This window comes from Neomonachus schauinslandi, chromosome 1, assembly GCF_002201575.2.
Source record: "Neomonachus schauinslandi chromosome 1, ASM220157v2, whole genome shotgun sequence".
In the NCBI taxonomy this organism is placed as follows: domain Eukaryota; kingdom Metazoa; phylum Chordata; class Mammalia; order Carnivora; family Phocidae; genus Neomonachus; species Neomonachus schauinslandi.
In genome coordinates, this window is record NC_058403.1 from 193,765,718 (window position 1) to 193,792,824 (window position 27,107).

At 41.4% G+C, this 27,107-nt stretch overlaps 1 protein-coding gene and 1 pseudogene across 1 annotated transcript in view; both read left to right on the forward strand.

Annotated features, from left to right (window-relative positions):
- The window catches only part of SFMBT1 (Scm like with four mbt domains 1), a 54,814-nt gene extending 28,697 nt beyond the window's left edge, over nt 1–26,117 (forward strand). The window contains exons 8-20 of the mRNA XM_044916857.1: nt 399–549; nt 2,776–2,858; nt 6,536–6,662; nt 7,905–8,018; nt 10,495–10,537; nt 12,002–12,066; nt 16,806–16,945; nt 17,680–17,789; nt 18,507–18,682; nt 22,960–23,138; nt 23,323–23,568; nt 24,671–24,799; nt 25,674–26,117. Of these exons, the coding sequence (XP_044772792.1) occupies nt 399–549; nt 2,776–2,858; nt 6,536–6,662; nt 7,905–8,018; nt 10,495–10,537; nt 12,002–12,066; nt 16,806–16,945; nt 17,680–17,789; nt 18,507–18,682; nt 22,960–23,138; nt 23,323–23,568; nt 24,671–24,799; nt 25,674–25,814 (1,704 nt within the window). The 3' untranslated portion in view covers nt 25,815–26,117. The remainder of the gene's footprint in view (nt 1–398; nt 550–2,775; nt 2,859–6,535; nt 6,663–7,904; nt 8,019–10,494; nt 10,538–12,001; nt 12,067–16,805; nt 16,946–17,679; nt 17,790–18,506; nt 18,683–22,959; nt 23,139–23,322; nt 23,569–24,670; nt 24,800–25,673) is intronic.
- On the forward strand, nt 21,550–22,402 carry LOC110585047 (annotated as a pseudogene).
- Nucleotides 26,118–27,107: the final 990 nt, after the last annotated feature.

Genomic DNA, 27,107 nt, shown 5'->3' on the forward strand with positions numbered 1-27,107 from the left:
TCCTCACTCAGTCTGAACTAAATTTTGTTTGGAGCCTAACTACTTAGATTTGGACCCAGGTTCTGCTTCTTTCTTGCTGGGTAAAATGGGGCAAGTTGTTTAACCTCTTCTTAAATCCAGTTTCCTTATCTGCAAAATGGGGTTGATCATGGTACCTACCTTATTATGTTGTAAGGAAGGTTAAAACTGAGTTAATGCATGAAAAGCATTTAATTAAAACAGTGCCTGACACATAGGTAACATTTATTGAGTGCTTAGTGTTATTATTCATACCCACTATGGCTATGCAGTTTTGTAACATGTTTGTCCACGCCAAGGAAATGACACACACATATGTGTCCTTTCATACATGCACATAAAACCATTTGTCTGTGATGTTTGTTTGATTGTATGTGCAGGTTTTTGATGAGAAGTATTTCCTGGTGGAAATGGATGATTTGCGACCAGAGAATCACGCACGGCGATCTTTTGTGTGCCATGCTGACAGTCCTGGTATTTTCCCCGTGCAGTGGAGTCTGAAGAATGGTTTACACATCAGCCCCCCTCCTGGTAGGTGGTGATTCTGTTCTGAATTGTTCATCAAGGGCTTATTTTTATGAAGGATTTGTCAGATGGCATCACCTGGATCTTTTGTCTCTCTCTCCCTCCTCATTGCCCCAGCCTGTCCTTAACATTTTTGAGTTCCAAGACAAATAGAAATGAAGGCCTTGATTCCATATATTTACATATTTACAAGATATAAGTTAAGCTCAAAAACTATTAAATATTAAGTATGTTCTGTCCTCCTACCTTGACAAATATATCTTCATAACGGCCTGGGGTTTCATGCAGGTTCCTAGTTTGCTCCCCCTTGTGTCTGTTGTGAGGGCACAGAGGAGTGAGGGTAGGGTGCACAGGGAGTGTCAGGAGCTGACGTATGAGAAAAGGGCTCAATACCAGAGCTGGGAGGTAGGAGGCAGATGACTGATGGTTTCTGGGCATCCCCTTGGAGTGAGGCTCATCAGACTTCAGAGGAAGGTTTATGATTAAGAGCAGGACTCAGAGAAGCTGTAAGGTAGGAAAGCAGCAACTCATTTTCCTGGTATTTGCAACTTTGCAAAATATTTTTTTTTTTTAAGATTTTATTTATTTAGAGTGCGTGCGTGCATGTGAGTGGGGGGGTCGGGGGAGAGGCAGAGGGAGAGAGAGTGCAGAGCCCACATGGGGCTCGATATCACAACCCTGAGATCATGACCTGAGCCGAAATAAAGAGTTGGATGCTTAACTGACTGAGCCACCCAGGCACCCCTGCAAAGTATAATCTTTGGTCCTTTAATCAAGGCTCTTAAATATGACGATGGTTGACCTTGACTGGGATTTTTAATATTTTTAAACTTACAATATCTGGACATGTCAAATGTTTATCCGACTTTTGTATCAGCACATCAGATTATTTGATTGGCAGTCTGTGTATCCTTTATTAGTAGGCTTTTGGTGAACATAGCTTCACTTTCTAAATGGTGAATGCTGGAACACTGGGCTAAAAGTACTCTTCTGTGTTAACAAGAGTCATAAACTCAGACCCTTTTGCTGTTTATTCAGCCTCCATTCATCCAACAAACATTTGTGGAATGTTTGCTATGAGCTAGGCATTGGGCTTTGTCTGTCACTGGGGAGACAAAAGTGAGTATGACAGTTCCTTCAAGGAGCAAGTAGGGGAAAACAGTAGTGGAGTCTCCAGGTTCTCCATCAGTGAACAGAGAGTGGGCATGCCTGCCTGGTGGTGGTGGCAGGAGGGCACACGCCTGCAGGAGGATGTTCTTGCTTTGCTGAAAGGCTCTGGACATCCCAAGTTCTTTATCTTACCTGCTGCCTTTATGTGAAAAGGAAAAGCAATTATTAAAGCTATTGGAGCTTTCAGCATTGTTATAGACAACTCCTCTTCTCTGTAAGTAGGAGGAAAGTAGTGGATTATGTAATTGAAAATGCAGCTAATTTGCTGTGAGGGATAGAGGTGGAGGCAGGGGAAGAGCGTGGTGCCGGTCTGAGGTGGGCAGAGGAGGGACTGCAGAGGCCTGGGCGGCTGTCAGGTGGCGTAGTGGCCCGCGGTGTGCCTGCAAGGTCCTCCGCTCTGTGCGGCAGGGAGGGCTGCTCCGGAAACAGCAGGGCAGCCCGGCAGACGGTGCAGCCAGCGCATCGGGTTGGAGAGGCCTCTGCCGGAAACCGTGGTGGACTGAAGCAGGCAGTTAAGCTCAACTCTTTCTGAAATGAATTCATGATTGAGGTTGTAAGAGCACTGCGATTCTGTAGAACAGGAATCTGAAAACAGTGCCGAGAGCATTGTGTCGGGCGTGGCTAGGATGTGTGAAGGCATAGCTTCGTGAGAAGAAAGAGACGATCTGCTGGCTCTCCCTTTAGAGCTTAACTTGGAAGAGAATGGAGAGTAAGACTGGATTTATTAGTACAAATCAAGTCCAGTCGTAAGTGGCTTAAATTCTTCCAGTAAACTGCCAGCAGCTAATCATATAAAGTAGTGTTGAAAATAAATGCATAGTTTGAAACTTGAAAGTTTAAAAAACATATCTGAAGAATTTTATTATATTGCTATGGTTTGACCAGAGTTGCTCTGTTTATAACCTGAACGATGCTTTGGATTTATAGGTGGTTTTTCCTCCTCCCTAAAATGAGCAAAGTCCTCAAATTAGCAAATGAGAAGTTGTGGGCGGACACCTGGCAGAGTGGAAGAGCCAGGCAGGCACGTGTGGTGTGAATCATTGTTTTTGTGTCCTTACCTAGGCTACCCGGGCCAGGACTTTGATTGGGCCGACTACCTCAAACAGTGTGGTGCTGAAGCTGCTCCCCAGAGGTGCTTTCCTCCGGTGAGAACCCCGGTGCCCTCATTGCCATGCTCTGGGGCTGCAAGGCCCTGCTGTGCTTTCCATGCTCACGTGGTTCTTACTCAGTCCTCTCACTCAACCCAAATGAGCAGCTTGTTGAGTACAATAAAATGGTCCAAGGAAAAATTGACTGCAGAAGTTAATTTGTTAATTTAACTGGTTTTTAAAGTTTATCAGTTTTTTTATTTAGTTGAAATCATGCACATTTTTTAGTTCATAATTATTTTTCATTGTTTAAAAAAATATGAAAAAGTGTTTAAATATTAAGTAGAAAGAAATCATTGAAGTTATTTAAAAATACTTCTGTGAGAATATTACATGCATATGGTTTACAATGCCAAATAGCAGTAACAAGCTTTACAACATAAAACAACAGGTCCCTGCCCTGTCCCCTTCTGTGGTCTCCCTTTCCACGAGTACTCATTCCCGTTGTTCTCACTGTTGTTCTGATATTTATACTTAAATCATTTTCAAAATAGTATGCTGCCATCTTTTGAGTCATTAATTTTAGACATGTCTATTGGTTGTATGTTATGGTAAATGAGCACTTAGCTATTTTATATTACCTTTCTCCTCTTTCTTACTCACCTCTTCTTCCTGTTAGAGTTATATTACAGTTCGGGGTTAAGTCTGAATTGGGTATTTACACTATGATATGCAGTCATATATTATTCACAGCTGAGCACTGCATTATTTTATGATTTTCTTTTTTTTATTTGTCCTTAAGTTAATAATTGCCTTGTTTTTCATAACTTAATTGTCTTTTTTTTTTAAGGATTTATTTATTTGAGAGAGAGAGAGAACACAAGTGGGGGGAGGGACAGAGGGAGAGAGAGAATCCTTAAGCAGACTCCCTGCTGAGCACAGAGCCCGAGGCGGGGCGGGGCTTGATCTCATGACCCTGATATCATGACCTGAGCCAAAATTAAGAGTCTGATACTCTGAAGCAATAGGGATGCAACCTTCTTGTCAGTTTGTAATTACTTCTCCTTTCCCGCATCCTTTCACGCTTATCTTACCCACACCTGTTTCGGCAGCGGTTTTCCAGTGACTCAGGTTTATTCTTCCCAGCAGTAGCTATCGTTTTCTGTGGGTGTGTGTGGTAGAGGAAGGCAGCTGTCTCACTGACAGGAGCCCAGGAGGACCAAGAAAAGGCTGTGCCGCCAACCACTTCTGCAGAGTCTGAGATTCCGCCCTGAGCGAGGCGAGATGACTATGAAGAACACTAGCACCTGGGCCTGGGTCATAGTCCCGTGTTCGGAGCGAATGCTTGCATAGCTGCCCTGTAGCATTTCCCGGGAGTCTCTTGGGTCCAGCTAGACCTCTGTGTTTTTCCTAGTTACAGCTATTTCTTTGTATTTTAGGGTAGAAGTGTTAAAGTACAGGATATTCCATAGACACATTCTCTTTTCCTCAAGTCTGTGACCACTTAGATAACCTTGATGTAGGAACTTTGTCATTTCTAATATTTTTCTTAGAGACATCCCTCTTAGCAACCTCCATTCTCTCTCTCCCCAGACAGGTTGCTCACTAGGCTTGCCGTGAAATTTTAGGCCTGGAGACTGCCTTCAGTGTCACTCAAGGATTTGCCTCTCCCCTTTCTTAAGATTTAAGATTCCTGTTTTGTATGTCTAACCGCAGCCTCTTTCTTGGTTATTCCCTTGTTTGGATGGAGCCCATCTCCCAGTAGCTTCCTGAAATGAGACTCAAGAGAGATAAATTTTAATAGACTTTGCATCTTTGAAAATGTCTTCATTCTATTAACTTGATTGATAGTTTGGCTCAATGTGGAATTTTAGGTCAGAAGTTACCTGAGCAATTTAAAAACATCATTTAGTTGTTTTCATCCTTCCAGTGGAACTGTCGAGAAGTTGAAACCTGTCCTTATTCTTGATCTTTCATAGATGATCTGCCTTTTACTCCGTCCCTGGAAGGTTTATAAGATCTTTGTCACCACGTTTCTTAGCCGAGCCACAGCGTGGCTTGTTGGCCTGTGTTCATTCACTTGCTGGGTTCTCAGCGAGCACCTTCTCTCTAGATATTTGTTCCTCTCTGTGCTGGGAAGTGCTCTTGCATCTCTTCTTTGATTTCCTTCCTTGCATTTTCTCTTTTCTCTTTTTCTGGATTTTCTTTTATTTGTATGTTGGCCCTCTGGATCAGACCACTTTTCCCAAACTTTATCTTTCAACCCTTCTTTAGAGTTTTTAATTTTTATTATCACTTTTTTTAATTTTTATTTTCCAGAACTATTTCTGGTCTCTGAATATTTATTTTTAATAGCATATTATTCTTGTTTTAAAGATGTGATAGTTTTTCTTATCACTCAGGGGATGTTAATTAACCCTGCCTTTTGGGAAATTTTCTTCTTGCATAAAAAGTTTTCTCCACTTTGCTTGTTTTGTCTACTTTGGTCCCTAGCTTTCATGTTTTTAGATGTCTGGTAAGGCTTGGTGATTTGCTCATATTTAAGAAGGGGGTACTAAAAGTTAAAGCCGATTGGAGGCTCTGAGCATATGGGTGGGGCTTGTCAACCTTGAACTTCTTTTTAGGGTGGGATCTGGCTGGCCATTTGTCAGGGACACCTAAATCCATATCTTCCTGTGTTTCTTCTTGGGCTTGTCATATGACCACGTATTTCCCCGTCTTAGAGGCAAGGGCTGGACCTCTCAGCATTCTGTGTGCAAACCCCTGTTTTGGGCACTGCATGTAGGCTCCCAGCAGTTCCCATGCCCTCCTGCCCACGATCTCTTGTCTCTGATCCTCTCTGGAGGATACATCTCACCTTTTGTAGGGGAAGGGATGGGATAGTTGCTCTGGGGTGTGGAGTGGAGGAGCCAATGGTATGACCTAACTGGTTCTTAAATGTTTTCAGCATATCTTGACTATTTCTTCTCTACCTGCAGTTGCCTAGTACCTGGAGCTGCCTGTTCTTAGCCCGCTTCGCTGCCAGCTTACACTCACCCTTCTGTAATCTGCTACATTAGTTCTAGATGCTCTTCTAAATTTTAGCTTATAAAATGTTGTTATTGTCTCCTGTTACATCTGTCCTAATAGGTTTATGTAAAAAAAAAAAAAAAAAAAAACCACAAAACCCAACACTTTAGTTTTAGTGTGCTGTTAGAAGGAAGAGAGAACAATCAAATATGGTTCAATTCTCCATTTTGACCCAGAAGTTGCAAATTTTTCAAACATATATTTTCCCTCATTCATAAGCATTATTTATCCTGACTGCTTTTTATGATACACACATAAGTAGGAACCAGGCAGCGTATTGTGTGATCAAGCCCTTTATGGGAGGAGAAACAAACCAACAGTGGGTGAGAGCCAGTTGGTTCAGGGCACAGAGCCTTCGGTACTTCATGTTATTGAAAACTACTAATAACCTAGTGAGGTAAGTGTTCTCAGGGTCATCTGACAGATGAAGAAACGGAGGCAAAAAGAGGTTACACAGCTTGAGCGCAGCCCACAGGTAGCAATAACGTGGGTATACCTGACCTCAAAGACCATATACTGCTTACAGCACCAAGAGAGACAAACAAAGCAAAATAAATGTATAGCTTCAAAGTGTTACCGTAGGGTTAAGTATTACTTGGACTAGGTCTCTCAGATGAGCCCATGAGTTAATAGAATGTGTTTGGATTTGATCATTTATTTTCCAGTCCATTTCTGAGCATGAATTTAAGGAGAATATGAAGCTTGAGGCAGTGAACCCTCTTCTCCCCGAAGAAGTATGCGTTGCCACCATTACTGCACTGAGAGGCTCCTACCTGTGGCTCCAGCTGGAGGGTGAGTGCTGGACCCCTGAGACGCCCCCCTGCGGCCGCTCGTCTCTCCCCCGCCTGCTTACCCCGGTGATGTGGCTTGTTAGACTGCAGCAGTTAGCTAAGTGGGGGTCTTGCTAAGACCCTCGTAATTTGTAGTGCAAGATTCTTAGCTAGAAACTTCTCTTCCCGTCCTTGACTTTCAAATTTTAGAAAATGAATGTAAGCAAAAAGCCTTCACTGCAGAGTCTCCTGTTTTCTTGAAGGGAAAGTAGAAGTCAGAAGGCATATGTTTTGATGTAACCAGAATATATAAGCGTGAGCATTAACATGTAGCTCATTTAAGAGATAGTATTTTGTTTGCCCCTAACCAATAGAACCAAAAAGTATGTAAAATAGAAAAGATATACTAAAAGTAATGTTCAATGATTGGATGGGTTTGTGGATGGAAGGCATTATGTGAGCACTCAGCACTGCAGTTACTGAATAGATGGCCTGGGTTTCTTTCTTACTTGGCTACCAAATAGACTTGGTACCTACTCTTTCCAGTTTGTAGAATTGGCATTTAATGCAGATGTCAGGGACAGTATTGAATCTACCCGTGCCGAGCAACATCACTTGCCGAGGTGACTTCACTGCTCTACCTTCTAGCTTGTTCCCAAGGACCAGAATTAACGTTCTCATTGAGTAAAACTGTCACTGTTGCCTTTCGTTTTCCAGCTATTTCATGGAATTGACTATATTTGTCAGCCATCTGAATGATACTGCTGGTAGTTGCAGTTGCTTATTTGCTGTTCTGTAACTAGGGGTCACCCTGTATGCCCACTACCCATTTTCTTTTTCTTTTTCTTTTTTTTAAAGATTTTATTTATTTATTTATTTGAAAGAGAAAGAGAGACAGCATGAGGGAGGGGGAAGGGCAGAGGGAAAGAGAGAATCTCAAGCAGACACCCCGCCGAGCAAAGAGCCTGACGCGGGGCTTGATCCCATGACCCTGAGATCATGACCTGAGCCGAAACCAAGAGTTGGATGCTTAACCAACTGAGCCACCCAGGCGCCCCCATTTTCGTTTTTGTACAGGTATGCATAGGGCATATTTAATTTTTTTCCTTAATGTTTGTCAATATGAGAAAGTATGACTTCTGTGTAAAAGGAACTTGCTCAGGTGATTTTGTGTCTGCATTCCTGCTATGGTAGAATATTGTCTAGAAAGTAGTTGATGAAGAAGGCTGTTTAATGGTCTAAAACTTTTTTTTAATCTAAACAGGTTCTAAGAAGCCCATACCGGAATGTATTGTGAGTGTGGAATCCATGGATATATTTCCTTTGGGCTGGTGTGAAATTAATGGCCATCCCCTCAGCACCCCTCGCCGAGCACGAGGTAGCTGTCTATGTCTGGGCCAGGGGGCTGATCCTGTGTGGCTGCTTCCAAATTAGGATGAATCTGGACATTACAGAGAAAAACAAAGTGGTGTTCTGGTTGTCTGTTCCTGCATAGGAAATCACTTATTGCAACAAGCATGGATTATCTTAGCGGTTTCTGCGGGTCAGGAATCTGGGTGCTCTGGATCCAGGCCCCTCATGAGCCTGCGGTCAAGGTGTCAGCCAGGACTCCAGCCATCTCAAGCCCCACAGCGGGGAGGATCTGCTGCCACGTAGCAAGAGTCATTCCCTCGTGGCTCTTGGCCTGAGGGCCTCAGTTCCTTGCTGGCTGTTGGTCGGAGGCTTCCCTCAGTTTCTTGCCACGTGGTCCTCTTTGTTGGGGAACCCACAACATGGCAGTTGGCTTCCATCAGAGCCAGCCAAGAAGAGAGGAAGAGAGGTTGAGGAAGGTGGAAGCCAGAGTGTTTTGGTAACCTAACCTGACATGTCCCACCCCACTCTCCCTTTTAAAAACAGCTTTATTGAATATGTCATTTATATAACATAAAATTTGATCCTATAATCCAGTGGTTTTTGGTATATTCATGGAGTTGTGCAGCTGTCACCACAGAACATTTGAAAACATTTGCATCGTCTCAGAAAGAAGCCCTGTACCCCTTGGCAGTCACCTTTTTACCTCCTGCCCCCCAGCCCTAGTTTTCCTACTGTATAGGTTTGCCTGATCTGGACAATTCCTGTGGAATCGTGCAACATGTGATCTTTTGGGATGGGCTTCCTTCACTCTGCATAATGTTTTCAGAGTTCATCCAGTGTAGTTTTTAGTGCTATTGCATTGTGGTGATAGGCCATGTTTTCTTTATCCAGGTCTCAGTTGATGGACATTTGGGTTGTTTCCATTCCTTAGCGGTTATGAGTAACGGTGCTGTAACATTTGTCTGCAGGCTTTTATGTGGACAATGTTTTCATTTCTTGAATGTAACTCTGTGTTTAACACTTTGAGGAACTGTTAGACCCTATTCGTCCCCACCAGCACTGTGTGAGCATTCCACTTTCTCCACATGACTTTCTGAGTTTTTTGTTTGCTTGTTTGTTTTTTGGGTTTGTTGCTGTTGTTTGTTGGGTGGTTTTTTGTTTGTTTCTTTTTTATAATAGCCATGCTGGTGGGTATAGGGTGGTATCTTACTGTGGTCCAGATTTGCATTTTCTTAACCATTAACTATGTTGAGCACCTTTTCATATGCTTATTGATATTGGTATATCTTCTTTCAAGAAATGTCTATTCAAGTCTTTTGCCCATTTTTTAAATGGGTTTTTTGTTGTTGCTGAGTTGTAGGATTTTGTTATATATTCTAGATATTAATCCTTTCCTTATCAGATACATGATTTGCAAATATTTTCTCCCATTCTGTGGGTTGCCTTTTCTCTCTCTCGATGGTGTCCTTCGGTGCACAGAAGTTTTAAATCTTGATGTAGTCCAATTAATTTTTTCTTTTGTTGTCTCTGCTTTTGATGTCATATCTAAGAAACCGTTGCCAAATCTGATGTCATGAAGATTTTCCCTTACGTTGTCTTCTAAGAGTTTTATAGTTTTAGCCTTTATGTTTAGGTCTTTTTAAAAATTTTTTATTTTTAAAAATTTTTTTATTTTTTTAAAGATTTTATTTATTTGACAGAGAATGAGAGAGCATAAGCAGGGGGAGGGGCAGAGGGAGAGGGAGAAGCTGACTCCCCACTGAGCAGGGAGCCCGACATGGGGCTTGATCTCAGAACACTGGAATCATGACCTAAGCTGAAGGCAGATGCTTAACTGACTGAGCCATCCAGGTGCCCCTTTAGGTCTTTTTTTAAAACTTTTTTTTTTTTTTTGAGAGAGAGAGAGGGAAGGGGAGGGGCAGAGGGAGAGAGACAAAGAGAATCTCAAGCAGGCTCAACACCCAGCACAGAGCCCAATGTTAGGGCTTGATCTCAGGACCCTGAGATCATGACCTGAGCCAAAACCAAGAGTCAGACTCTTAACTGACTGGGCCACCCAGGGGTCCCTATGTTTAAGTCTTTGATCCATCTGGAGTTAATTTTTGTATATGGTATAATGTAAGAGTCCAACTTCATTAATGTGGGTAGTCAGTTTTCCCAGCTCTATTTGTTAAAAAGGCTGTACTTGACCCATTGAACGGTCTTGGCATCCTTGCCCAAATCAGTTTTTCTTTTGACTATCTTTTCTTGTGTAGAAAATATTCATGGGAGTCGATGGATTTAAGAACCTTGCAAATATTATTTTTGGTCTTTGTATAAAGACTCCTCCTACCCAGAAAATGTGCCTCAGTCTAGATACTCAGATATATCAGCACTTAATTCATAGTACTTACTAGTTAAATATACACATGACTGGGTTTTAAATATGCTAATGTTAGCTTAATATATATATAACTTTGTTTATTTTTCTTGACATTTATAGTTTTATTTTCTTCTTACAGTACACAAACAGAGGAAAATTGCAGTGGTTCAACCAGAAAAACAGTAAGTAATATACTAGTATGTTTGAACAGTTGACATTTGAAAGTTAGAATATCTAGAAAAAGAAATCACTATTTCAGAGAGTATATCTCATATGTTATTTTCTCAGGTAGAGGCATAATTCTTTAATTCAGCTTTTGATAGATTACATACTTTTACTCACACCATGTGCATTTTCTGAAATGGCATTATATACAAAAGGGTAAAATGCCTTCTCAAGATGTTCCCACCAGTTGAGTTTTCTTTGGCTTTTAGAGCCTGAAAGCATTTGCATAAGAGAGGAAATAGAATCTCTGTACTGTTATTTGTTAAGGAAGAGCAAAAATTATAAATTAGGGTAAGATATGATTTGTCACAATGAAAAAAAACTTGAGGTGGAAGATAGTGGCTCTGAAAGAAAAGGTGCACTCAGGGGTACCTTTGTGTTCTTTTGGGAAACCCTTTATACCTTCATACATAGCTTTTGAGAAGCAATTTAATTAGTGATGCCTTAAAAATACATGTACATGTGTGTTTCTAAACACTGGGTTTTCAATTCTGTATTAGTTTGCACAAGCTGCCATTAACAAAGTACTACTGACTGGGTGGCTCAAACAACAGAAGTTAATTTTCTCCCAGTTCTGCAGGCTGGGAAGCCCGAGGTCAAAGTGCCAACCCGATTTGGTTCTGGCCGGGCTCTCTTCCTGCGTCCTCACATGGTAGGGCCAGCTGGAAGGGAGAGCCAGCCCTCCTAGGTCAGAGTCACGCCTTTATTTACCTCGTAAGAGCTCTATCTCCAGACACAGTCACAGTGGGGCTTCAGGGAATGAATTTTAAGGGGACACAATTCAGTCTATAGCAAATTCTGTGTAAGTTAGGGCTGCTTCTGTGGCTGTGTGAGTAATAAAACTGACAGCAGACGTGGAGAGAGAGGCCACAGAATTCAGTTCCAGGTAGAGAAGTGAGATAGCAATGTCAACAATCTGGCCTTGGATTTCTCCTTGACTTAGTTGTTGAGACGGATCCAAAGTTTTAGTCACGAAGTAGTCTAAAAACGAGAAGTTAGCCTTTTTCATTGATTGCTGCATAGAGAATAATTCTCTGATTTTTAAAACATAATTTGTCTTTAGTTTTGAAACCGATAGAAGAAAATAGACCCTTATATGGAATGTTTTTGTTCTTTGACTATTGAAAAAGATGAAAAATTTGCTTATGGTTTGAGAATCCCAGAAGGAATTCTATAATTTGTTGCTCACATGAATGAAAGTTGATTTGAATATGAAGTATTACAGACTGTTGGCTCGTTAAACCATGTACATAGTTTTAAAAACAATTGTTAAAAAAATAAAAGTGTGATCAGGGAAGCACCTTCTGTTATACAGCTTGCAGTCTGCCACATTTGCTTTCTTAGATTTGAAGGGAACGAACCTTCACACTTCACTGACCTTAAGGATTATCTTACTATTTTGTTGTGTTATCTTGACCCAGAATACCATCCTCCAGGACTGTCCATGAGGGCCTGAAGAATCAGGAGCTGAACTCCACAGACTCAGGTATAAATAAGTGTATGCAGCCTTATGGAAACGAGAACCTTCTGTTTCTTTTAATGGACTGTATCTGAAACAGTACATTTGATTTATAGGATGTAGCTTCACAGAGGGGTCTCTTAATGGTGACTTTAAAGACTTAAAATTGTCTGAGGTGTGTTTAGTTTAATAATTATCTTTAGGATGATATTTTTGTCCATTTATAATTATAACTATTCTCTCCTGATCACTTGTTGGGTGCCAAGGGCTCTGGAGGGGTCAATATTCTCATCCCTGAGTTTAGATGAAGAACCAGGGGCTTTCTAGGCAGTGCAGTCTCTTAAGCTGGGTGGTTGAGAGGTGGATGTTTATTGTTCTTTAAACACTTTCTGCGATACACATATTATGCTACATATTTCACAATTAAAAAAATAAAGCACTGGAAAAATAGATTGTCCCAGAGGCAATGCCTGATGAATGAAGCAAGAATCATTGCTGGAGGCCAAAGCCTTTTGTCAGAGGGTCTCTCCCTGGGACTGCTCTCAGCTCCGCCTTTGCTGGTTGTATGCTTAGCATCTTGGCTGTGTGTATTCTAGCACAGATTATGCATTTGGATGGCATTTAGTAAATGCCTAGAAAAGAAAAGAAATCAAAGCTCAGAGAGGCCACACAGCTTTATGAATAGATGGGTCAAAATGTAATTCGGGGGGCGCCTGGGTGGCTCAGTTGGTTAAGCGACTGCCTTCGGCTCAGGTCATGATCCTGGAGTCCTGGGATCGAGTCCCACATCGGGCTCCCTGCTCAGCAGTGAGTCTGCTTCTCCCTCTGACCCTCTTCCCTCTCGTGCTATCTCTCATTCTCTCTCACTCAAATAAATAAATAAAATTTTTAAAAAAATGTGATTTGGCTCTTTCTCAAGTTCAAAACTCACACTTTTGTCTTTTCCACTCACTGCCTTCTCATTCTATCTCTTACAGATAGAGGATCAGGGCCTTTTCAAAAAGTGATTATCTTCATTATAATAACCAGTTTGCTATACTTGTTTACTTTTATTTCCTTATGGTTTTTTTTTTTTTTTTAGATTTTTTTTTATTTATTTATCTCAGAGAGAATGGGAGACAGAGAGCATGAGAGGGGGAGGGTCAGAGGGAGAAGCAGACTCCCCGCTGAGCAGGGAGCCCGACGCGGGACTCGATCCCGGGACTCCAGGATCATGACCTGAATCGAAGGCAGTTGCTTAACCAACTGAGCCACTCAGGCGCCCCTCCTTATGGTTCTTTATAGAACTTATCCCTGTGTTTAACAGGCATGATGACAGTGGCATCATTGTTTTATTCATGATATTAAAGGGAAGGTATTTAAACTTTATTCAATAGGTGATTGGCATATAACTGCTAAAGAAGTACCCTTTTATTTCTAGTTTTCTAGGAACCTTGGTCATAAACACATGTTCATCTTGACAAAATAATTTTTCCTTAGCATTGGATGATCATATGATTTTTATGTCTAAGCTTATTAATGTGGTGAATCTCAGTGATAGCTTTTTTTCCTAATGTTGAATCATCCTTACATTGCTAGGATAACTCTTACTTGACCATAATGGTATCTTTTGAGTACCCAGCAGAATAGCATTATTAGTAAATATCTTTTTTAAAATTACTCATTTTTTATTGAGATATAATTGACATATAACATTATATTAGTTTCAGATGTACAACATAGTGATTTGCAGTATTTGTATATATTGCAATATGGTCACCACAGTAAGTCTGGTTAATATCCACCACCACATAGTTATAATTTTTTTTTCTTGGGATGAGAACTTTTAAGATCTATTCTCTTAGCAATGTTCAGATGTATAATACAGTAATATTACTACCACACTCACCATGCTGCACATTACATCCCCAGGACTTATTTATAACTGGACGTTTGTACCTTTTGACCACCTTTACTTATTTATAACTGGAGGTTTGTACCTTTTGACCACCTTCACTCCCTACCCCTGCCTCCGGCAACCACCAGCCTGTTCTCTGTATCTGTGAGTTGGAGTCTTGTTTAAATCCCATATATAAGTGAGATCATACGATATTTGTCTTTCTCGGTCTGATTTATTTCACTTAGTGAGTAAACTCAGGGTCCATTCATGGTGTCACAAATGACAGCATTTCTTTTTTTAAATGGCTGAATAATATTCCATTCTTTATCCATCCATGGACACTCAGGTTGCTTCTATATCTTGACTATTGTAAATAATGCTGCAATGAATGTGGCGGGGGTGGGGGCAGATATCTTTTCAAGTTAGTATTTTTGTTTCCTTCAGATAAATTCCACCCTAAGTGGAATTACTGGATCACAGGATAGTTCTCTTTAACTTTTTGAGGAACTTCCATACTGTTCTTCAGAGTGGCTCTACCAGTTTTCATTCCCGTGGTGTACCAGTGTTCTCTTCTCTCCACCTCTTCGTCAACACTTATTATTTCTTGTCTTTTTGATAATAGCCATTCTAACAGGTGCGAGGTGATAGCTCATTGTGGTTTTGATTTGGTATCAAAAGGTAAGGTAAATTAAAAAAGTAAGGCAAGTCTTTAAAACTATAGAGTTAAGACACTAATATTTCCCAAGTGACTTCAGCCGTGTTCTTTTTTGGTTTGTGTTTTGTCATAGTTCTGGTTACCTTGGAAACAGTCTGAGACTGATATTTGCATGCAGGAGTGTCACTGGGGAGTGCTTTTGGGGAACAGCTGCAGGGGCGGAGGGCAGGATTGGGCAGAGGGAGAAATTGAGTTGCAGTGCTGTTTGTAACAGAAGTTTCTTCCAGCCCACAAGGGAGCCTTTAAGCTGGTGTGGCCACTCAGAGTCATCCCTAGTTTAGTGGCCACACCTTTGTACTCCCTTTTGGTCAGTTATTAGAAGTGGGCTGCAGCTCCCTGTCTACTCACAAAGGGTGGGACCTTGGGCAAGGTGTCTCTCTCCTAGTGAGAGGGTAGGCTGAGGCTAATTCCAGGATAACATCCAGCTGAGAGCCGTAAGCTGCCCATACTGCCAGCAGGGGGGAGCATACGGGCCTGAATCCTGAAGAGGGGGATCTAGGTGGCAGAGTTCAGATGGAGAAGTGGGTGCCCACATGCTGACCTCTGGGCTGAGACTGCGTTCTTAGTTCCAGAGTGAACATTCTGTGCTTCAGGATCCTATCAGCAGTGGGCAGTGCACACATTCCCTTTCCCAAAACAGTGTCCATCAGCAGGGCTTCTCTCTGCTTTAGTGTTGTTGAATTTCGTATATTTATTAGTGGAATTGCCAACTTCGATGAGGGAATAAAAAAACATTATATTGAAGTATAGCATTCACACGGGAAAATAGAGGGGTCTCTATGCCCACGTAACACCCCACAGTACTTACAGAACTTAGAGATGTGTTCATAGCATACTTTCAGCCTTCGGAGGAATCCCAGGCGTGGGAGGATGCCTACCTCATAGAGCACTGCTGACATGCTAGTTTGGTGGTTTTAAGGGGACAAACTGTAGTTCTGGAAAATGTTCATCATCACTGCCTAGAAACATTCCAGAATAGATTACTGAATAGTTGACTTTCAAGAATCATCATGGGTTCTCATGGGGAGCCTGGGCACTCAGTTGGTTACGCGTCTGACTCTTGATTTTGGCTCAGATCATGATCTCAGGGTCATGAGATCAAGCCCCATATGGGGCTCGTCGCTGAGTGGAGAGTCTGCTTAAGATTCTCTCTCCCTCTTCCTCTGCCCCTCCCCCTGCTTGCATACATGCACACGTGCTCTCTATCTCTTAAAAAAAAAAAAGAATCCTCATGAGGTTTTTTTTTTTAATTCATTTTTTAAGAGTTGTTTTCTTTTTAAAGGTTTTATTTATTTGAGAGAGAGAGAGAGAGCGTGTGTGCTGGCTGGGGGAGGGGCAGAGGGAATCTCAAGCAGACTCTGCGCTGAATGTGGAGCGACCCCGAGATCATGACCTGAGCCAAAATCATGAGCCCAGTGCTCAACCAACTGAGCCACCCAAGGCACCCCATCATCATGGGTTCTTAAAGTCAATCCTTTACTTCCTTTATTGATGGAAGTGTGAGACTCTGAAACAGTGTCATATTAACCCTGAAGTCAGTCTACATGTAATTCAGGCTGTTTTTTTTTTTTTTTAAAGATTTTATTTGTTTATTTGAGACAGAGAGCATGAGAGGGAGGAGGGTCAGAGGGAGAAGCAGACTCCCTGCCGAGCAGGGAGCCCAATGCGGGACTCGATCCCGGGACTCCAGGATCATGACCTGAGCCGAAGGCAGTCGCTTAACCAACTGAGCCACCCAGGCACCCTCAGGCTGTTGTTTGATGTGGGCAGAGTGATGAGCTCTGTAATAGAGTTGTTGTAAGTCTAAGGTATTTCAAGGGCACTCTCAGGCAACGTGTTAAGCTTCAAAATATGTAATTTATGGGCACCTGGGTGGCTCAGTCGTTAGGCGTCTGCCTTTGGCTCGGGTCATGGTCCTGGGGTCCTGGGATCGAGTCCCACATCAGGCTCCCTGCTCAGCGTGGAGTCTGCTTCTCCCTCTCCCACTTCCCCTGCTTGTGTTTCCTCTTTCGCTGTATCTCTCTCTGTCAAATAAATAAAACCTTTAAAAAAATATGTAATTTATAACTTTATATAATGGTGGATATGCTTGCCACCCCCCACCCCCTAGTAACCCGGAAACACGGAGTGGAAAATGACTGTTCTGAATATTTGTTTCTCTTCGTTTCCCAGTTATGATTAATGGAAAATATTGCTGTCCAAAGATCTATTTCAACCACCGTTGCTTCTCAGGGCCATATCTTAACAAAGGAAGAATCGCTGAGCTGCCTCAATGTGTAGGACCTGGGAACTGTGTTCTGGTCCTCAGAGAGGTAAGGTTCTTGCCCAGGGCAAAAGAACTTGGAAGTTTCACAGCAGTCTCATGGACTCATCCGTACAAGGATCTGCATGCCATACATGTGACAATGCTAGGTTTGATCAGAAATGACACTTTTCTCCTGTATTGTTCAATGAACCAGACACATCATTACTTTTGCTCCTTCAGGAACGTTCACTTAGGCAGTTCTTCACATAGCATGCTCACCTCTGCTCGTATAGAAAGGGCTTTTGTCAGAGGCTGCCTGAGCATGGTGCAGGGATGAGTGGGAGCATGGTCGAGGAGTCAGAGGCTGCGTGCACTCCCGGGGGGGCTGTGTTAAAGCTGCACACCTGCCAGGCTTGCCCAGCTGCCATGCTCTGTGCATACCAGATGTAAGGACTGTTGGGGCTTTCAGCCCATGGGGTGGCAAGGCAGGGTCTGGGGAGGCCGAGCTTCTGTGTCTACCAGGACTGGCAAAGATTTAGAAGCATATGCCAGAGTAATTTTTAATTCATGGTGCCTATTTCTTCCTGACCATAGTGTTTTGAATGTCTGAGAGGGTCTGATTGTTGTCTTAGTTGCCACTTTGGTCAGCCGTCGTATCTTGAATATTATTATTTTGTTAGTATTTCTTAATGAATATGGCTATAATTAATCTCCTAAATGACATTCTGGGGGATAACAAGATTTTAATAGTCTGCTTTTCTCATTCCCAACCCATATTTCTGCTTTAAAAATGGAGCGCAGGTCCTCACTTTACTTATCAATGCAGCCTATAAACCCAGTCGTGTCCTTCGGGAGCTGCAACTGGACAAAGACTCCGTGTGGCATGGATGTGGGGAGGTCCTGAAAGCCAAGTAAGTAACCTCCTCTGCCCTTTATTCTTACCTGCCTTTAACAGGCCACAGAGCCCATTCTTCCATGTATCATGTTAGAATAGTTATGTCCTCTCGGTCAGTTCTTCCTCAGCTGTTTGTGGTGAAGGACCAGATTCGTTTTCTTTTACAAGTTTCCATCCTGTTGTGGGCCAGTACTTTTATAAAATATGGTAAAAATGAATTATAAGAAATAGGAAAATTACAAGACATAAAACACAAGAATAATTTGTTTTTAGATTTAAGAGCCATAAAATTACCTTTGCAAATTACTGTTAAAGTTTATAAACACTTACTCTTGTTTTCTGACCCTGTCAATGTGACCGTTGGCAGGTGAACCTGGTCCATGACCACACTCTGAGGATCACTGCCCAAGGGTAAAGGAAAGCCTTAGTTCAAGTCACTTTTCTTTGAGTAGTTAGTGTAGAAGTTCCTATTTGGAAACCTTAAACTGAGGAACCAGAAAGCAAGAGCCTCATTTGCTAATATAAAAACCTCAACATTCATTTGTCATAGCTTAGGTGGTAAGTTTGATTTAAGTACAATATGCATAAACTCATTATTTTTAGAATCCTCAAACTATAAGGGACATAGACTATCCTGAGAAGCAAAGATATTTTTCAGGTCTGTGAATGCACTTGATTTTCTCTGGGTAATCACTAGCCCAGTAAACTTGGTCTCTGGCATCTTCCACGGCAGATACAAAGGAAAGAGTTACCGGGCTACCGTTGAGGTAGTGAAGACAGCAGATCGCGTCACTGAGTTCTGCCGGCAAACCTGCATCAAACTGGAGTGCTGTCCTAATCTCTTTGGCCCGAGGATGGTTCTGGACAAGTGCTCGGAGAACTGCTCTGTGCTTACAAAGACCAAATACAGTGAGTCCGGTTTTTCAAATTTGTTAACTATGACAACTGGCCACCATTTGTATCTTGAAAAGTTTTTATTTTGCAGACATTCACCTATAACACAGGTATACAAACTGTTTCTGAAAAAGGACCAGATAATGAATATTTTAGGCTGTTGGTCATATGATCTCTGCTGCATATTCTTCTCTGTTTTATTTTCACATTTAAGGAACACTTTTAAAGATGTAATAGCCATTTTTAGCTTGAGGGCAGTACCAAAACAGGCCATGGGCCAGATTTGGCCCACAGGCCCATTTGCTAACTTTCACATATAGTATGTATGTAAATTAGCTATTGCGTCTGATGGGATATGTGATTCATTCATACAGTCTGCAAGTACTTAGTATGTGTCCGCTGTATGCCACCACAGTTCCAGCACTGGGGTGCTACAGTAAAGAAAAACAAATTCCTGTGCTCATTGTAAATGTAAATGTAAATTACACATTACATGTAATAAACATTGTAGTGTGGGAGACAGATAATAAGTGAACAAATAGAGACAGGTACTATGGAGAAAAGTGAGGCAAGAAAAGCAAGCGAAGGAGGGGAGTAAGGAAGGCTAGGAGGTGAGATTGCTGTTCAGAGGTGGTTAGGGAAGTCTTCCTGCCAGGTAACAAACTGAAGGACGCGAGAGAGCCAGCTGTGCGGACATCAGGGTGAGAGTGTTATGGACGGGGGCCAGCAAGAGCCCAGGCAGGAGCTCGCTTTGTGTCTGCAAGGAGCAGCAAAGAAGCTGCCGTGGTTGGGAGGCATCAGTAGTAGGGAAGGGGTAGTTCAGGCCTCACTCAGAACTGTCACAGCAACACCTCATCCCTCTCACCGCTTAGCTTCTTGTATGTGAAATTGCGTGTGCGCACGCACACTTACGTCACAGATGAAATTTCCAGTTCAGAGCCTTGTCAAGGCATTGTTGCCCAAAGACAAAATTCTGATCCTACCTTTCCTTAAATTTTACAAGCCCTGATGTCACTTGGGAGAATTAATACAGAGGAAGATTTTACCTTGTTAAATTTGAAGATTTCTTTTAGGGATCTCTAATCCTGTGTATCTTAAACTTTATCATGCATGCAGATCAGCTGAGGAGCTTGTTAAAATGAAAGTTCTGATTCATCAGGTCTGTGGGTATCTGGGGTCTAAATGTGTCTGCTTTTCCAACAAGCCCCCGGACACTGTTGATGCTGCTGATCTGAGGTCATTTAGCATGATGAGCTTGCTAATCAGTGTTTGAATCGCAAAATCATAGAAGAGTCTAACCTTGTAGTTTCTGTTTATATTTGTTGGATGGTAAACTCCTTAAAGGCAGGGATTGGTGTTAGCTTATAGGGTCATATTCAGCACTTAGTTTAGCAAATTGCAAGTATTAATAGCTAAGTGAAATATACTCTACATACATGTATATCACTTTGAGCCTATGGAGGATATGCAGACTTTATTAGCTTTTTGTCTAAATTTATTTTTCTAAATGATATAAGCCTAGACTTTAGGAGAGAGTGTTTGTGATTTTTCCCAGTTAGTAATTTGAGTGTTACCAAATAGATTTATATCCTGTAGAATCCTTTTTTTTGCAAAAAAATTACATTATATTTTGTTTTTATGTTAATATATAACTAGGATATATATTTAGAGCTAGAATATATATGGTTCATTTTTAGAATTGTCTTTGTATTCTAAAATTTATATGAAAATGTACAGGATCTAGAATAGCCAAAAGAATCCTGAAAAAGAATAAAGTTGGAGAACTTACTGTGTCTGCCTTTGAATTTTACCATAAAGGTAGAGTAATTAGTAGTGGGGTGGATTAAATAGTCACACAGAGTGATGGGACAGAACAGAGGGGCCAGAAATAGACCCAAATTGATGTGATTAAATGATTTTCAGCAAAGATGAAAAACTTAACAGGGAAAGGAAGTTCTTTCAACAAATGGCACTGGTACAATTTGTTTTCCAAATTAAAAAAAAAACAAAAGCAAAACTCCTTGGCTCCTACCTCACTATATATTAAAATTAATTCAAGGTATATCATAGGCCTAAGGTAAAAGCTAAAACTGTAAAGCTCCTAGAAGAAAACAAGAAGGGTATCATCAAGATCTAGGGGTAAGCAAAGATTTCTTAGGAAACAGAATGCACTAACATAAAGGAAAAAAATCACCAAAATTAAAAACTTCTGCTCAGAGAATCTCTCCAGGATGTAGTAAATACTCCCACAACTCCGTAATAAGAGAAACTTGGAAGCTAGAGAAAGCTGATAGTTGTATGACATTGTGAATATGCTAAATACCACTGAACTGTACATTTTAATTGTATGTTATATGACTTTTACCTCAATTTTTAAAAATTTAAAAATAAAAAGAGAAAATGTTCTGGAATTAGTGGTAATTGCAAACATACTGAATACACTAAAAATCACTGGATATGTACAATTTAAAATGATGGATTTTATATTGTGAATTATATCTCAATAAAAAAGACGTAGAAAGAGAAAACCATTTTAAAAATGAATAAAAGACTTGAATAGGCACTTCACAAAAAAGATAACATACATGGCCATTAAGCACATGAAAATGTGCTCAATATCATTAGTCATCGGGGAAATGCAAATCTAAACTATAATGAGAAATTACTACATATCCACTAAATTGGCTAAAATGAAAAAGATGGACAGTCCCACAAGTTGGCAAAGGTGTAGACAACTAGATCTCTTACACATTGCTGGTTGGAGTGTCAAGTTATGCAACCCTTTAGGGAAATTCTTTGACAGTTTCTTTAAAAGTTAATCTACATCTACCGTATGATCCAGCACTTCCATCCCTAGGTATTTACCCGAGGAAAATGAAAATATGCCCACTAAAAGCCTTGGACAAGAATGTTCATTGTCGAGGCTTCCTTCTGCAACAGGCGTGGGTCACGCTTTCGCTCGCTCTCTTTCTGCCGCCATCTTGGTTCCGCGTTCCCCTCACAAAAGGCCTGGTGAAGCCACAGAAACCGTCCCTGCTACAGAGCAGGAGTTGCCACAGCCCCAGACTGGGACAGGGTCTGGAACAGAATCTGACAGTGATGACTCAGAACCAGAGCTTGAGGAACAGGATTCCACACAGGCAGCCACACAACAGGCCCAGCTGGCAGCAGCCGCTGGAATTGATGAAGAACCAGTCAGTAAAGCAAAACAGCCGGAGTGAAAAGAAGGCACGGAAGCCTACAGGGGTTACAAGAGTCACTACCAGGAAGTCTAAGAATATCCTCTTTGTCATCACAAAACCAGATGTCTACAAGAGCCCAGCTTCAGATACCTACATAGTTTTTGGGGAAGCCAAGATTGAGGATTTAGCTCAGCAGGCACAACTAGCAGCTGCTGAGAAATTCAGAGTTCAAGGTGAAGCTGTCTCAAACATTCAAGAAAACACACAGACTCCAACTGTACAAGAGGAGAGTGAAGAGGAAGAGGTTGATGAAACCGGTGTAGAGGTTAAGGACATAGAATCGGTCACGTCACAAGCTAATGTGTCAAGAGCAAAGGCAGTCCGAGCCCTGAAGAACAACAGTAATGATATTGTAAATGCTATTATGGAATTAACAATGTAACCATCTGAAAACGAGGACTTTTTTTGGTGTTTCAAAAGAATAACTGCAGCTTGGTTTGAAATTTGTACTGTTTCTATCATTAATAAAGTTATGGCTTCTTGTTGGATGAAAAAAAAAAAAAAAAAAAGAACGTTCATTGCCAAATAGTAACAGCCAAAACCTGGGAACAGCCCAGGTGCCTGTCAACAGGAGAATAGTTAAACTAGTATGTTCTGTACAATGAAATGCTGTTCATCAGTAGAAGGGAATGAAGTATTCATACACACAGCAGCGTAAGTGAAACTCAAAAACATGCTGAGTGAAAGAAACCTTGTCCAAGAAGCATCTTGTTCCATAGATGAGGCAAAACTAATCTATACTGACGGAAATTGGAATATGGTTGCTTCTGGTGAGGGGGACTGACTGGGAAGGGACCCTGGGAACTTTCTAGGTTGATGGAGATGTTCTATATCTTGATAGAGGGAAGGTTATTCAGGCTTATGCATTTGTCAGTACTAATTATACTGTACATTTAAGATCTGGACAGTTAAGAGTATTCCCTGATACAGAATTTAAACGTTAATCAAATACAGTGTACCTGTTTTCTGCTGTGATAGTAGAATCTCTTGTGGTGTGAGGTGTACAAAAATCGTGAAGCTACTTCATTTTTCTTTGTCCTTCACATTTAGCACACTATTATGGAAAGAAGAAAAATAAAAGAATTGGGAGGCCACCTGGTGGGCATAGCAACTTAGCATGTGCCCTGAAAAAAGCCAGTAAGAGGAGGAAGAGGCGGAAAAATGTCTTTGTCCATAAGAAGAAACGCTCCTCGGCATCTGTTGATAACACTCCAGCAGGCTCGCCCCAGGTACGAGGTCTGTGATGTACCTGTCCTGTCTGGAAGCCAGGAGATCCCTGCCGTCCAGCACAGACACAGAAGGGCGACCTGCGGGCCTTTCTAAGTCAGATCCCGGCCCAGCAGAAGGTGGTTTGTGGCCCAGGAGCTGATTTGTCGTGAATTTCAATGAGACTTTTCTCTCCGTTTCCTCTAGGGAAGTGGGGGTGAAGATGAGGATGACCCAGATGAAGGGGATGACGATTCCCTGAGTGAGGGCAGTACATCTGAGCAACAGGACGAACTACAGGAAGAGTCAGAAATGTCAGAGAAAAAGTCGTGCTCTTCCTCTCCCACCCAAAGTGAGATCTCTACATCGCTGCCTCCAGACAGACAACGGAGAAAAAGAGAGCTTCGCACTTTTTCGTTTTCTGATGATGAGAATAAACCTCCTTCACCAAAGGTACCCATTTTTAAAATACAGTGCCTTTTATTTCTCTCTCTAGAATTTCTCTCTAAAATCTGATTTTTTTAAAGATTTTATTTATTTGACAGAAAGACAGCGAGAGAAGGAACACAAGCAGGGGGAGTGGGAGAGGGAGAAGCAGGCTCCCCGCCGAGCAGGGAGCCCAATGTGGGACTCAGTACCAGGACTCTGGGATCATGACCTGAGCCAAAGGCAGACGCTTAACAACTGAGCCACCCAGGTGCCCCTCTAAAATCTGATTGTTAGTGATATGAGCATTCCATTTATTTCAGTACAGGCTTCGGTTGAATTTCCCAGGTCTCTCTTAAAAGAATTCCAAATTCAGTGATTTACTTGCATTGCAAGGATTATTTGGAGATCAACTACCTATCAGAAAGAAGGTCTCTCTGAGTAGCTGCTTACTTTGAGTTAAACTAGAAATGAAACTTTTTTTAAATTTATTTTATTTATTTTATTTTTATTTTTTGAAACTTTTTTTTTTTTTAGCTGTAACCTGTCAGTTTAGGGAAAACTGCTTTTTTGATATTTTTGATAGATGGTTCTGTAGAAATAAGTTATTTATCCTTTTGATTCTGGTGAAGCTATTTTGTTTGGTATATTTAATATATACATATATGTGTATTACATAACGTACACACTACAAGAGTGGCAGTTAAGTCACTGTTTTAAAACTGGGTTGTGTTTTAAATATATCGCCTGAACTGAAGCAGTAAATGATTTCTCCTGATGATTTAGGTAAGCCTTCTTTTCTTCCGAAGTAGCATCCCATTCACTGCATACCCTACCAGACAGCAAGTCGAAATAGACCAGGGAACAAATAGGAAACTTAAAAACCATTTTTCTCTGTTAAATTGTCCGAATTATTTGTGCTGGAACTTTGAGATAAATTCTTCCCCATTGATATTTCTTATTATAAAGTACCTAGTGTATGTGGACCTTGGCCATCTTTGCTGGGAGAAATCATGCCCTAAAACCCCTTTACATCCTGCCTCAAAGGGTTATGAATTTATATAGAGAGACTTTTTTAGAATAAAATAGCTCTGACATCATTTGGTTTGCTTTGTTGCAGGCAATGAAGGAAATCAGGATTGAAGTCGCTGAGAGGCTCCATCTGGACAGTAACCCCCTCAAGTGGAGTGTGGCGGACGTTGTCCGGTTCATCAGATCCACCGACTGTGCTCCATTAGCGAGGATATTTCTAGACCAGGTAATTGTAGAGACCTGTGAGTTTTAGTAATTAGTCTCTTTAGCAAAGGACTATGGGTGTAATAGCGATTTATTTACAAGTCTGAGGAAAACTATATCTATCCAAAAGAAAAGAAATGTAGTTCCCCTTTCAGGAATCGTAGAAAGAGGATTGTAAGAGGTTGTGATTCCGACTTCCCCACATTTGAAGCGAATGATCATTGTGTTGCCATTTTTCTCAAGACTTTGTTTCTATCCCTCAAATATTTAAATGGCTTAAAATCAAGCATGCAGTTCTTAATTATGCTCTTCTTTTCCAAAGTAATGATTTGCTTGTTTTTAAGAATAATTAACATCTATAATATGTTAGGCTCTAAAGTGACGATCAGTTTTAAGGCAAGTTTTCTGAAACAAATAGTCTGTGACCTTAAACAAATAAACTAATTTTTTTTTGATAATTGGGGAGATTCTAAACTGAACATCTTTGACGAGCTCATCAGGCTTTTATGAATGTTACAGAGTAGGAAAACGTTGAAGTTTATAGTTAATATTTTCTTTCAGATTTAGAAAGCCTCCTCTAAAAAGATGTTTCCTTTGGTACATTTAGTAGCCACTTACAAAGCTAGTTTGTTTATTGAATTCCTGCAGAGCAGAAACTGTAAAATGGATTCTTACCCTTGGTAAGAGTTTATCCTTAATTCTGAAGATTCATTAGCATGGAGGACTGCCGGGGGTACTTGGAAGAAACTGTGTGATGCTTATGTTAAGGGGGAAAGTAAGGAAAGGAAAGTGCAGGGACTCTGATTTTGACCCCAGCCAAAGGGAACGGGGGCTGTCTTGATTGAGCTGCCGTCCATGTGCACATCAGAGATAATGCGTATTTTATGCTTTAACAGGAAATTGACGGGCAGGCCCTGTTGCTCCTTACCCTTCCCACTGTTCAGGAGTGCATGGACTTAAAATTGGGCCCTGCCATCAAACTCTGCCACCACATAGAAAGGATCAAGTTTGCTTTCTATGAGCAGTTTGCCAACTGAGAAGGACAACCGAAGTGCGCTGTGTCTTCGAAGCACAAATGCAGCAAATCCTTCTCACTGCTCTACGCGCGGAGCTGAGTCAGCCGTGGGGCTCTGGGCCCTGCAGGGGTCGGCTTGCTCTCTTTGCACTTTCAGGGAAGGAGGACCCACACTGAGGAAGCAAAAACTGCACAGAAGTGGCTCTCCTGCCAGTGGAAATGTGGACATCTCTTGGTCAGCAGATTGCAGTTTTAAAAAAAAAGAAGGGTTGTGAAGAAAAGACTCACGTAAGAAGCAGCAGCATTTCCAGTGGTGTGGCCTGAAAACGAAGAATAATGTAGGCTGCTGGAAAGCACCCTTATGGTTGTTTTCTTTTTGTTCTGTTCCTTCCCATTGTAGATTGAACTCTGTTCTCTGCTTTCTCTTTCTTGGAAAGAGAGGACATAGCTTTAAGTCAGCACTGATTTGGGACTGTGCCTAAGGCACATCAGTGCTTCATTGTCATTGTGTTTTTAAGCTTTTTTAAATTAAAACAGTTCATTTCGGGGATGATGACGTGGCTCTAGGGTTTTGAATGTACAGTCACACTTTGATCCATTTTAAAATCTATTCTTAGGAGTTCCTTTGTTTACTACCTCTGTTGATGATTGAGCTTACAGCCATGTATAAGGTTTTTTTGTATGATGCCATTTTTAAGCTACATGAACACTAAAACTATGATAGAAGCTGGAGAAAAAACAAAACAAAACACTGTTTGCTCTCTTAAAAATACCATGTGAGCACTTATACCAGTTCCTGGCCTGATCTGAGAACCCTGCTACATGATTTCCTGCCTGGACCCAGTGTGGGCTCCCTGTTAGGTGGTCTCTCAAAGATTGTGGGTATTTCTGTTGAGTTGCTCTCTCCCCATCAGTCCTCAGACGGACTTCAGTGGCTCTTATTTTATGTTTACTTTCCTCTATAGCTGTCTGTTTCATTTCGAGAGTCCTCACTTTGGGTGAAAATCAGTAAGTATTCCTTGGACCCACAGGAAAACCCATTTCCCTTTCTTTCTCAGTGTCTCCAGGCAGAGAGTGTAGAAGCACAACAGAGGAAACATTTTGGGGGGTGATGCAGAGCATGGAGTTTCTGTAACTGTGTCCTCATGTCCTCAGTGGCCACATAAAGATTGAGAGGTGGTTAAGGATTCTGGAAACCTCTTTGCCTAGTCACATTTACATGTCCTCTTAGTGAAACCTTTAAATTGAATGTAATCTACAGGCTGAGAATTCCCACTCAACGGCTCAACAACTTGGTTTTCTTTTAGGTGTTTCT